At 40.4% G+C, this 13,695-nt stretch overlaps 1 protein-coding gene across 3 annotated transcripts in view; it reads right to left on the bottom strand.

Moving 5' to 3' along the window:
- The window catches only part of syt1a (synaptotagmin Ia), a 188,629-nt gene that overhangs the window by 21,794 nt on the left and 153,140 nt on the right, over positions 1-13,695 (bottom strand). For 2 of the 3 annotated variants that reach the window (XM_030720629.1, XM_030720631.1), the window contains 3 exons: positions 11,748-11,873; positions 3,253-3,420; positions 1,732-1,899 (listed from right to left, as the gene is read on the bottom strand). In XM_030720629.1, the coding sequence (XP_030576489.1) occupies positions 1,732-1,899; positions 3,253-3,420; positions 11,748-11,873 (462 nt within the window). The remainder of the gene's footprint in view (positions 1-1,731; positions 1,900-3,252; positions 3,421-11,747; positions 11,874-13,695) is intronic. The other variant, XM_030720632.1, reaches the window with a different exon arrangement.

Here is a 13,695-nt window from a genome sequence, read left to right on the forward strand (position 1 = left end):
AAAGGACACAAATGAAATCGAAAATTGTTTCTATTACGAGGCGGCAAACAGAGATGCAGCGTGTCAAATGCAATGTTTCAGATCAAAGTGCATCTCTGAGTCATAACTTCAGAGTCATAGCAATCAATTGTACAACAAGCTCCTTGTAGGTTTTCAATCTACTGCCACGGATTTGATTCCTTGTTTGCTGGAAAAGCCCTGCACTGCACGTCAAGCAGACCGCCATTACAACGCAGCCTCATTATCCGACACTGAAAAGAGAGAGCGGTTCATATTCTCTCCATATCCTTTATCAACACCTGAAGCAGACACAGTCAATAACTCCCTCTTACGACGCACCTGTTTTACATCTGGTCATTTTTAGAAGGGGTTATAAATCAAAGGCAATCCAGATCTGAATATTGACTCTTCATCTTCCATCAACTTCCAATCAAGGTGTATTTCCTCCTGTAGAATAGAAGTGCTGGAAATGGGTACAGTGTGTTTTATATTGTAATGGACACCCTCCCCCTGCATTTCATTTGTCATCTGCTACCCTGGCTTGTACAGTAGCTACTTTAAAAACCAAAGACTAAATAGTCTTACTTTGATGATAGGGCCGGGTTTTAATCAACACAAATGCACGCTCCTCTTGAGGCTAGTAAAAGAAGCAGTGCCAGTTAATTATGCCTGTCAAGAGCAGTGACCGGGCTCTTTAATATTTTTCTTTGAACTGTTAAAGGTGAGCTGCTGCTTCTATAATGTAAAAGGCATTTTAGGGACTCCGCTACTTCATATTTGACCTTAAAAATATAAAAGTTTGTGTTACTTGTGTATAGATGGAGAAGTAGAGGTCACTGGTAAATGATTTTTACCTCAAAGCAGCTCTTTTTAAAAAAAATATGCTTTTCTTAAATCACTTTTACATATACTTAAATGAGACCTGTTTTGTTTTTCCTTACTTTGAAGAGTGGAAAAATGGTGGCTGGTCTGATTAGTCTCGATTTTTGCTGCACCATTCGGATGGTAGGGCCAGGATTTGAGGTAAACAATATGAAAGCATGGATCCATCCTGCCTTGTATTAATGGTTCAGGCTTGTAATGCTGTAATGGTACTTTGGGCCTCTTAGTACCAAGTGAGCATCATTTTAACCCCACAACCAGCTGAGTATTGTTGCCGGCCATATCAGTAATCACCTTATAATGATTCATTAATCGATGTTTAATTAATGATAAGGAATACAAAGCATCACGCCAGTGTCTCACACCTTATATAAAATTGTCAGGTAAAACCCTAAGAAAGTATAGTGATGCCATTCAACTTGAACACCACCACTAACCTATTCTACACTGTTATAATTAACCTTTACATCAACCCACCGTAATGCTAAAAATAAGGTTGGCAACACATGCTATATGCCATGACATTTACCATGAAAATTGAATCTCCTGGACTGGTGCCTGGGAAGTTACACTTCTGTTAATTGAAGGGGAAGTGTGGACATATGATTAAGTGACATTTCCAGGGGAGATGGATTACATCGGTGACTGCACCGCATTTGTGGTACAAGCTTAAATGGTTTGCTGAGCAAAATAAAATAATGCTTCTGATATCACTTATGCTCCTTTTATTGAAGCGGCAGCAACCAGATATAAAAATCTTTGCCTCGACATGATACAGGTGTGACAATTTCAAACCTATTCATTTGAGATTTTATGAGGAGTTATCACACATTTTGGGAGAAGTCTTACCTCCTCCTTCTCAGCGCTCTGCAGATCCCGCCACTCCTCTGTTATGTGGCTGAAGTCCACCTTGTTCATGGGCACCTTGATGTCGCCAATGGCATCATGCTTGGAGAAGCGGTCAAAATCATAGACCGTCATCACCAGTGTCTTCCCACCAAGCTCTACATAGGGGACCTTAAGAAGGAAGAGGTCAAGCATTTATAAGGTATACTAGAAGTTGATCATATACATTTAACAATGCAAAAAGCCAAAAAGCTGACATTTTGAGTGTAATACAACTGAGGATGCTCATAGTGTCTAACCTTTGCAACAATTCACTTTTGTTTTTTTTGTTTTTTTAATAGTGTATAAGTTACTCAACTCTTTCCCGAACCAACGTGATCACTATCAAAAAAACAGTGTCTCGCAAAAAGCCTGATCTTTAGCTCATTAGTACAGTCTGTCGGCACAAGCTCATGTGCTCAGATCTTTTCAATCAATTTGCTCTTCCCGAAGATGGGTTGCTGTAATGGGGCGAACTTGTCTGACTGTAAAACCCTGATGTTGACAAATGAATAGCCAAATTTTTGAATGAAGAAGGCCAATATCAATTATTAACCCAAGAAAAATAATGAACATCTAACTATAGACTTATAAATCTCTGACGAATATGAAAAAGATCACATTTAGAGTTACAAGCTTCTTAGTAACACTTGTACAATACGATGCCATCCAAACCTGTAATAATGCCTGTATTTGCTGATATTAATCAGTCCTTGACTCTTTGCTTTGCACCCATCTTAAAGTTAATTACATGTCAAACAGAGTCAGACGTGTGCTTTTGGAGTACTCGGGGAGAGTTTATTTCCAAATCAGTCCTGTCCATCCTACCTTCTCTCTAAAAGACACTGACTTGTGGTCCTTGCTTGCCTTCTCCTTTCAGACCAAACTTAAAGAGAGAGGAGGAGCAACAAGACTGTCCTTGACATTATCTGCCATAAACATCTCTTCTCCTTGACAACATCGCTGCTGCTTATAATCCCATTTCCTGTTTCTTTCTTCCTTTGCAATGCATCAGAGATTCTGAATTAAGCATTAAAAAACACACACAAATAAATCTTGCATAGATATCACATCACATTATGCTTAACTTACACCAAACACCTGTGCTCTCCGCTGTTGGTTGAATAACAAAACTTTCCACACAACTGAGCAGGAGCCACGCATCCATTATAGCCGAGGCAAGGCCAGGGTGTGGCGGTGCATCTGCCTGTGTTAATCCCAATCACATCGGGCTTCAGTGTGTGTGTGTGCGTGTGTGCGTGTATGTGAGTGTAACTGTGCGTGTGAGAGATATTCTGTCAGGAGCTTGTTAATGTGCCAGCTGGTTGCTGTCTCCACACCTTCCCAGCATTCAAGGCTGCATGCAAATTGGATTGTCAGTGGAAGCAAAAGATCTCCAGCTACAGAAAAAGCATTTGTGATGCACAGATGTTTCTAAAAGTTCAGCGGATGCAGATTCAATGCAACTTTTAATGTAAAGGGTACCTTGAAGGTGAACTGTTCATTGAAGACAGGGTTGAGGGTCTTCCTATGGACTTTGGTCTCAAATTTCTTCTTCTTGTCAGGCAGCAGGTAGACCTTTACATATGGGTCAGATGTGCCACCCATGTCCATAGCAGGCAGCTCTGCTGCCTGAATGATCCCCACCATGAGCTGAGAAGGAAAAGAAAACAAGTAGTAAAGTGAGCGAAGAGCTGTCAGTGTTCACAGATCCAAACTATCACCATAACTCCCCCCTCATCCCACCAACATCCTGATAAAGACTGCCTATTCATTGTTCCAAGATAAAAAAAAAGAAAAGAAGTGATTTTCCATCCTTATCTTTTATTTTTAATCAACTATCACTGATTTATAATGGTGTCCTGAAGATGATTCAAAGCTGGAGGGTTTGTAAAGGTCACTGTGTCAGACTTGGAATAAGAGGACTGTTTTTCTTCACATAAGGTTGATAATTGATAACCCCAAGGGGGGTTGGGGGGAGGGGGGGAGGGGACTGATTGACCTGCCCATCAGAGCCTCTACTCAAAGCTAGTCAGTCAATCAACTTCCTATCAAGCACCCATCAAGCTGCAATCTGGAGGCTTACCAGGGCACTCAGCCATGGAGCTCTACAGCTGTCAGGAGCTGCATCAGTTTACTATGTGGGGGCTACCACTGATGCGGTGGCAAATAAACAGTGACCTCCAGCGGACCTCCAGTCTGATCAACATTAGTTAACTAACCACCAGTATGATGTGCCAACACCCGTGGATTTTGGGGTATTTTTTTTTTTTACATTCTGAGAAACATACCTGCTCTGAAAGCTAACTTTATAAGCTGAGTTAAATTTACATGGGTGGGGACAATCAGATAAAAACATTAAGAAAGTAAGTCAACCTCATAGTTACTTCTAGTCCAACCAGATTCCAGTTTCATGAGTTATTAAGTGGAAAGAACCAATTTTAGATCTTTAAATATAAACTTAAAAGCTGGGCTTGTTGCACTTTTTAAAAAAAAATTATTTGATATTTGTTTTTATTTAATCTAAATATACTGAATATGACTGAATATGAGCAGTTGATGTCATTGCCAACTTGACCCCTTTCAATCTCAAACTGATAGACTGACTCCAACTTATTGCCATTTTGCCCACTTGATGCACCAAAGTTGTTTTAAAGATGGCAGCTCACTGCGAGAAGTCGCAAACCTCAACCCCATCTTCAAAGCAACCAATTCAAAGGTAATTTTGGGATGTGCCACGGTCTCCAATGTACGGAAGAGCATTAGGGCCACTAAAAGAAAAAAAAAGGGGCATTGGAAAAAAGAGCAGCCAGAATTCTGAGATTAAAGTCAGAATTTTGACATCAATCACAGAATTCTGAGATCAAAGTCCGAATTCTGAGATTAAAGTCTGAATTCTGAGAAAAAAGTCAGAATTCTGAGATTAAAGTCAGAATTCTGAGAAAAGAGATTAATCTCAGAATTCTGACTGCTGAGAAAAAAGTCAGAATTCTGAGATTAAAGTCAGAATTCTGAGAAAAAGAGATTAATCTCAGAATTCTGACTGCTGAGAAAAAAGTCAGAATTCTGAGATTAAAGTCAGAATTCTGAGAAAAGAGATTAATCTCAGAATTCTGACTGCTGAGAAAAAGTCAGAATTCTGAGATTAAAGTCAGAATTTTGACATCAATCACAGAATTCTGAGATCAAAGTCCGAATTCTGAGATTAAAGTCTGAATTCTGAGAAAAAAGTCAGAATTCTGAGATTAAAGTCAGAATTCTGAGAAAAGAGATTAATCTCAGAATTCTGACTGCTGAGAAAAAAGTCAGAATTCTGAGATTAAAGTCAGAATTCTGAGAAAAAGAGATTAATCTCAGAATTCTGACTGCTGAGAAAAAAGTCAGAATTCTGAGATTAAAGTCAGAATTCTGAGAAAAGAGATTAATCTCAGAATTCTGACTGCTGAGAAAAAAGTCAGAATTCTGAGATTAAATCAGAATTCTGAGAAAAAAAGAGATTAATGTCAGAATTCTGACTTCTGAGAAAAAAAGTCAGAATTCTGAGTTTAAAGTAAAAAAAGGCTGCCCTTTTTCCCCAATGCCCCATTTTTTTTTTTTTAGTGGCCCTAATCCTCTTCCGTACCAACCACTAGATGATTTCATGCATTGCTGACCTAAACTGTTGGTCTGCTGTGTTGTACGGCTTGCCTTACTTATTGCAAAAATTTGAGAAAAGTTCAATCTTTTAAACAGCAGCACATGCACCTGATGATAAATTTTATTTTTATTTAAATGTTACATCTGAGGCACTAGCCAATCAAATCATGCTATGTAAATATCCTCAGTGAGTAGGGTGTGTTTTAGGCCAGCCTGCCATTTGACATCCAAATGAAGGCGTAATCAGTCGATTTAGCTACAGGCAGCTATCTAAGCTCATGCTAATTGGCATTAATTCATGCCCATAGTCAACCAATGTGTAGATGTGAGTCCTGCCAAACTAGCTTTTTTTTTTTTTTTTTTTGCATACAAACAGTACCACAGCTGAATGCCATAGTTCCAAAACCTATCTGCCATACTAAAGAGACAAAACACGATTTCTTAGAAAAAGTTAAATTGCCACCACACATTATGTACAGTATGTATAACTTGATTAATGAGATTATTACTGCCTTAAAAGCAGCTTTTACTCTACAATATGTTTACATACCTAACAGTCCAATGAGATAAAAAGCCCTACTCTTATTTGTATTTAACCCTCAGGAAACTATATTTATTTATAGGGTACTTGTGCTACTTAGGTGCTAGAGTGCGGTCAATAAAATGTGATCATGACACAGGTTTCAGTCACCATTTCTGATGTTACATCTATGCCATTACTTGGTAAATATTTGCATTAAAATGGTAGCGAAGGTCAAAAAATTTAAAGTATGAATACACACGTGTTCACACACATTAATATAAGTTATACATGACAGTATTGAACATGAGGCAAATACAATGTATGAAGTTTGGGTGACCGATTGCTGTTCTCCAGGTTATGCACAACATTTTCATGACATTACCAAAAAAAAAAACACTCCAGTTTACTGTGACTTAAGCATTTTTTTCCAGCTGTCATTTACCGTAACCTAACTGGAACCATGTTGTGCACTGTAGTGCTGTGAAGCGGCACTTGGATTTTAAGTGTAGCAATTTATCCTCCCGCGCTGTCCTGCTGATTTCCACCCATCCATCAGCACAGTCAGTGGGAGACACAGCATGTCACACCATCTTTACTGGGAGAAGCACCGGCGCTCGAGAAGAGATACGAGCGGGACGTGGCTGGAAATGTTGATGGGCACTTTGCTGCTTCTGCTAATTGTACCTTTTCCAATTCTGTATGACACTACATGTCTACAGAACAAACTGACAAGAGGTTTTTCCTCAAAGCTCATTAAAAATCCCAGTTTAAAATCAAACCTTGCAGAGAGCCACCCTGGCGGTGAAGGTGATGTCTTCAAATATTTGTTTTTCCCCACAAACAATACAAAGAAAAAACCACCATAAAAATAGAAAAGCAGCAAATCTTATATTAACATACATATAATCATGTATGCACAGTACAGTTCTACTTGCCTTTTAGGGGTGAATAAGAAAAGATGGCTCAAGCACAAACAATGTTATTTTCCTTGTGGCTATCTAGCATAAGCAACATGAGTGCACTGCATTAGCATCTCATTACATACCCAAGTAATTTCTTAACTGTTGTTATTCATTCTATATTCACATCCTGTTTCCACCAACACACAAACACAGAAAAAAGTTGTAGTCTGATCATATTCCCATATAAAACCAAGAGTAGTAGCTCCTTCAGTAACTACGTCACTATTTGTGGAGGAATTTCTGAATTTCTATTCCAGATCTATGAGGTTCTGGCTGGCCTCTGAATGCAAGTAGCTAATAAGAATTTCTGTTTAATGTGAATTTCTTTGTATGCAGACAGCAACATATTTTCAGTCTTCACAGATTTATCCCAATTAATTGTTGTATTATTACAACCAGACTGCATTTGATTGGCCAACTTGACCCCCAAACTGATAGCAGACTGACTCAGTCTCATTGCTGTTTTGTCGCCTTCTTGAGGCACCAAAGTCACTTTGAAGACAGCGACTGACTGTTAATAGTTGCAGATGTGGTCTCTGTGATCACAAGTTGATTGCACACAGTTGTCTTTGACCACTATTTCTTCTAGTGTAACTGTAGCATACTCATTCTGGTTTGTCTTTGTTTACCATGCACTGAATTGCTGTGCTTCATTCAAATTTGAAATCTAGGTCAAATGGACGAACAGCACAGGCAATGGAATTACCCGTCCCGCAGACTGTCCAAGAAATCTGTGCTCCAGTTTTTGGGAGTGAAATTCTAATATATTATTAGTGTGTTACTTGCAATAATAAACAGGTATCTCTGTATGTGCATTGCACCTGTACAGTTTATGAATGCAAGCCTGTTAGCCTTAGCACTCTTCCCTTTTGTCTAAAATTAAAAAAAAAAAGCAAAAAAAACATCTAACTAACCATTATACCTCAGAGTAAAACACAACAACAGTGGCTGTGTGTTTGCACATCTGTGTGGGTTTTTCTATTTAACAATGGGACTCCAGCCCTCTCATGGCAAAAGGCTGCTGGTATTAACCCCCTTTTGTTTGTATGTTACTCTTCAGTACGGTGAGCAGATGACCAGAATGGGCACAGGATGGTGATTCAGCTCTTGGCACCTTATCTTTGGAGGGCTTTGTCCCAGTGCATAATGTCTGTGCTGTGACTCCATACACACATACACACACTTCCAAAGAAGCCCAAGATGGATTTGCCCTCCTGAAAATAGTCCGCTAATATGCAGAGGCTTTGTGTGTTATTTTGGAAATGAACTGTCTAGGGGGTATTCTGAAATAAATAATAAAAAAGTGATATATGAATGTTTCTAAATTCAGTGTATAATTCACATATCCTGACTGGACACAATGCAATACGCCTGCTCTTGACCTGCAAAAAAGAGCAATGAATATGGTAATGATGTTGAAAGTGGGAATGACATTCTAATTCTCTCCCTGCTGTGCTGAGAGGGCTCTTTGTGGTTCATTTGCTGTGTGTTTGCCTCATGTAGCCGCGCCGCCGCTCCCTAAATGATTTGGATCTTTTACAAAACCTTTCGTCTCATTAGTGTATAAACCCAGTGTCATCAACACCAGGGGCAGCAGCCATTTGTGGTGGTTAACAGACAGAAACAAAGCTGAGATTTTTTTTGCCACAAGGACTTGACATTAATCTGCAAGTCTTTTCCCACTCAGCCTGATCTCCTTGCCTCAGTTTTGCACACAGACATACCAGCAATTCCTTCTTTTTCTTGGCAGGGTGGAATATTTACTGACAGAGTTTTAGGCCTGGGGGACATTTGAAACGCATACAATTAATTAGATAGTAGCGCTTACAGCGGGATCTTAAAGGAGGAGCAGATTTTCTAATATCTGAGACAAATTAGTCAGAGTTCAGTATGTCTATGAAGCTTACTGATGACATTTTGTTTCCAAAGGCAAGAAACTCTACTGAGTAGGCCATCTGGGGTTCATAAACATGACAACAGGATTACTCACAATCCAGTAAACTGACTGACTGGTAGTAGTAGTAGTAGTAGCAATAGTAGTGTGCCCCCCCAACATATTTTACTTGTTATACCTAAAGCTCCAGCAGGATATAAATCTGATTCTGAAGCTAAAGACCAAGTAGAATATCATTAGCTACTCAAAACCTTATTGTTGTATAAAAGGTTGATATTGGACTAAGGTACAAGCCCTATGAATACTTCATTTAATTCTGTGTCTGTGCACAGCAATGACAAACTAGGCATGATTAAGCTAGAGAAAGTTTGAGGTTTGTTTGGTGAGATTTCACTATTTTGAGCAAGTCTGAAAGGGTCAGGCTCTGTGGAACCTTTTTGGAGATTGATGACCCCAGTGTCTTCTATTTTGCCTCTGCAGAGTCCTCAAGGATAGCCTAGACGCCTGATATCTAGTTTTGCAGATAGTGTAGATGTTCCTCCTGTTCACTTATCAAAGCAGGGAGTGTGTAAAGCAAACTCATGATGGGAGGATAAACTTCAGAATGGTGATCGTTGTGCCTGCTGTAACACGTGTCCCAATCTTTTTGTTTTACCTCTTTGATATCAAGCAACAATAATTGAGATACAGTTCAGTTGATGCAACTAAAACTCTTGCTTATAGGTACATAATGAGCGTCTTCTTCTTTTGGCCCCTCCCTTTAGGGGTCGCTACAGTCATCTGCCTCCACCCTATCCCTAATACCCTTCTTTGTCACACCAACTCATGTCCGCCTTCCTCTGATGCCCATGAACTTCCTTTAAGGTCTATGGATCCATGAATCTTCTCTGTAGTCTTCCTCTTTTACTCCTGCCAGGCACCTGTAGCTACATAATGATAATCGTTTTTTTTAAAAATAGCATCGATCTGTGAGGTGATGCAAACAGATCTGGTTTTTCCATGTGGGACATTGCAGGTTTAAGATTACCTTCATGCTTCAATATATTTCTAAGACTGCCAGTTGGCGGTGATCCAATTTTCAATTATTCCTGTCCACTCAGTTCAGTGCAGGCATCATGAAGTCTCTCTGTTCCTTCAAAACAAAGCTCATTTTTAAATTACATGTTAATTTGTTAACTTGATCTTTGTCTTTGTTCACTAAAGAAAGAGGACAACTGAGGTGCTTCTGCACAAATCATTGCATTTTTGCATTATTGGCCAGTGATGGTGATTCTGTGTCATTAAGCGAAAAACACCATTTTTAAATCATGGTGTGCCGCTAACACTCCCCGTGTAACTACAAACCATCCCAAAACTAGACACTTCTTGTGTTCCTCTTTAAAAACTGTAGGCCAGTAATAATAGGAATTTCACACACAGCATTTAGCCAATCACCTGTACCAGTTCTCCCAGAGTACTTCTTAGGTGCTCATGTTGATTGCTTGGGGAAATAAAAAAGAAAACTTCCCATTTTGGCACATTTTAAGCTTTTTGTGTGTTAATTTGCACCATTTTGTCTCCACTGTGAAGAGAAGCACGGTGGGGTTGGCTTATAGGTATGTGAACCCATCTTTTGAAAACAAGGTTAGCATTTCCAGTCTATCACTGCAGTCAGAAGGTAATTTTGTTTTTTGTTACTTCTTGGACCTCTCCCTTATAAAATGAAATTGCTGCCAAACTCCAAACTATCCCAAAACTAGACACTTCGTGTATTCCTCTTTAAAAGCAGTATGACAGTAATAATAGGAATTTCACACACAGCGTTTGGCCAGTCACCTGTACCAGTTCTCCCAGAACAGTTCTTTCCCACTCACGTTGATTGCCTGGGGAAAGAAAAAAGCAAAAAAATGCTGAAGGCCGCTGTGCCTCTGGACTGTGTCCGTCGCAGGGCTGAAAGTGGGTCAGATGAACTGCTGCCTCCCCTCAGTTTTTAGGTCTGCCTGCTATGAGCTTCATCCGGTCGTGAGCCGAGCACAGCTTCTCCGAGGTCACCGTCACAAAATGTGAAAACTGTCATCCATTCATTACGCTTGAGCGCCACTGTGGAGCTTATTACCTGTGTAATCAAGAACCTCATAGAGACCTGTCAGTGCCTCCTGCTACATGACAGATCAACTCTGTGAAAAGCAATATTGTCCACATAATATCCCTCTTTTATGAAATGACTGCTTTGCTAACAGAAATAAGGGATTGGCTGACTGAACACTAACGATATCTGTGCAGTATAATTGTATCAGCACCATTATTGCCTTTCATAATCTGTGATTTGATGAATATTTCACAATTTAAACACAAATAATTACTGAATACTGACCAGTGAAAGACACAAGTTGTGGGTGAGCGTTTTTGTGAAAAAGTAGAGGTACTAACACCAGTGTGTATAGGAGCATTGTGTGTTACCAGCTAATCTCTGGCTGTCAGTTCTGTTTAAAATGGGGAGTTAGCTAGCCCAGTGAGGGACAGTGTGTTCATGCACCGCGTCTATTATCTGTCACACAACATCTGGCACCAGGAAGTTGATGTGCTTCCTCATTCTGCTTTTTAAAACTCATTCGCTGGGGAAAAATATAAAGCAGATGGATATCTGCAGAGGCTGTATTCAATCAAGGAGAAAGAAAGAAACAAATACAGAGACAAACTAAATCCCAATAGTATACTGTCTCCTTTACCAGGCTCAATGGCAAATGCACAAACTCGACCACCATGATATATCCCCCTGAGATTGCTCTCAAGCTTCAATGATCTTGCTGTGTTTGAGAGCTTCAGTACTAAAGGAAAATGTTGTGCAAAACCTGGTTTGGGTCCGGTTTCATCTCTGGAGAGATGAAAAGTTGGACCTCAGAGGTTGGGTGTGGCCATACTTACAAGGAAGGATCTTTCTCTACAACGACACACACTAAGAGAGATTTGGAAAACGGATCCTTACCGTATTCTCTGTGAAATTGTAATCCAGGGAGTATTGTAATTTGCCCAGTTTCTGGTCCTCCTTGGGCTCTGCTTCTTTCTCCGTTTCAGTCAGCCCTGTCTCCGCATCCTCCTCATCCTTCAAGGCCTGAAGGAGACACCCACCAAGAGTCAGTGTCGCCTGTTTGTCGCTGGTGCTAGCACCCTGCCAGCCATTCCCCGCCCAGGTCCTGCCACTGGACCTACTCCTGTAAAAGCTCCCACTTGTTTTATGGTGTACAAGGGGGGGAGGGGGGAATGGGGGAAGCAAGCACTAAAACACCATAGCAGTTAACACCAGGACATGCTGTGTGATGCACTAAAGCCCCGGGCCTGGTCCCCCGATGGTGCGTTTCTATCAATCTCTGGGTTTTTCAGTCTAAAGGAAGGGGGAAAGATCAAATGATGGCGCCAGAAATGAGAATGGGCAGGCATTAGTGGAAGAAGAAGAAGGGTGGGGGTAGAGAGACATAGAGAGAGATGATAGAAAGAAGAAGAGAGAGAAAGAGAAAGAGAGAGAGATGCTTCCAGAAAAGATCACAGTAAGACAATTCCCTTGATGTTATTTCAGGCAGATCAAGTCTCGGGCAAAAACACATATCAACTGGGAAATGTCTGAAGTGGCAGAGAGTGAGAAGTGAAGTTGCCCTTTCCTAGCCTGGTACTGAGGTGAGGATTGCAGGTGGTGGCTCTGGTGATAGTGAAGGTAGGGGAGGCTGGGGGGGTGGGACGGTGAAGGAGTTTGTTATAAGAACAACATGCGATTGAAAAGGCAAAGACTAGTTCTCAAAGTCATTCATTCAGCATCAAAAGTTGCCTTCCAAGAAGTCTCTTTCACTAGGCATGCAGAGCATTCTCTGTTATACAAAACAGTGCTCTTATGTGATTCCCCATTCCCAAGTTCGGTTACATCCTCAGACATACAGTCGCATTGTCATCATAGCCCTAAAGGTTGAATGTTACCCCCTACGCCGATGGTAGCTAGAAGCATCATGCCAGCAGTGGGTGGTAGATGTTGGTTAAAGGGGCCGTAATGTACCTCCCTGCTCCAATTTGTCAAGTTGTGAAAGCAAAAGGCTGAACAACACTGACTGGTTTTAAAATTTGCCTCTGAGCCACCTGGTTTCTGTCTTTGGTGAGCAAATCCAGTTGGAGTGTTTTCAGGACAGAAAAAGAGAAGCGAGTAAAATGATTGAGGAAATAATATTCCCTAATTTATCAAAAGTGTTTCCTTTAAACCAACTTGTATGTGACTTTGCTACACCTGGGTTGACAGATGTGGTTGCAGATGCTATAAAGCTTCCTTTTCATCAGTAGCTTCAAAAGAGCTTTTACTTGTAGAGCCTCTCAATCATTCTAGTTTGCTTACCACCACTCGTTTGAAATGCAAATGAAAGATTCAAAAGGCAGGAGACTTTAGCTTGGCACAAGAATCAGTGTGGTTCAACCTTGTCAATGCGCACCCAGTGTTTCTTTCATACATATATATGTGCATATGCAGCTTGTACACACATATATGCAGTAGATATACATGTACTGTATGCATAGTTACATATATTTGGTTCTATGGGAGTAGTAGCTGTTCTCAAGAGGCTATAAAAAAAAACGTCAGAGCAGCAGGCTTAAGAAGATCCAACAGCAATTAGGAACCTACCGCCAGTGACCATCCCGAACAGTCATCAGACACAACACAGATAAGGAGGACATAGAAGGAAGAAACACAAATTAAAACAACCACACACAGGAGTTAACACACCAAAGTCTGGGCACACCAGGAGAAATGACCGCCTGCCTCGGAAGTGGCAGATTCACCAATCTCACAGATTAGCTATTAGGGTGTCCAAAAACTGATGTCTTTTATTTTGATTAATGCCTCTTTAGTTATAATTTCAGAAACTGGATGGTGCAAAGACAGGAAGACTACTGGACAT

This window comes from Archocentrus centrarchus, chromosome 23, assembly GCF_007364275.1.
Source record: "Archocentrus centrarchus isolate MPI-CPG fArcCen1 chromosome 23, fArcCen1, whole genome shotgun sequence".
In the NCBI taxonomy this organism is placed as follows: domain Eukaryota; kingdom Metazoa; phylum Chordata; class Actinopteri; order Cichliformes; family Cichlidae; genus Archocentrus; species Archocentrus centrarchus.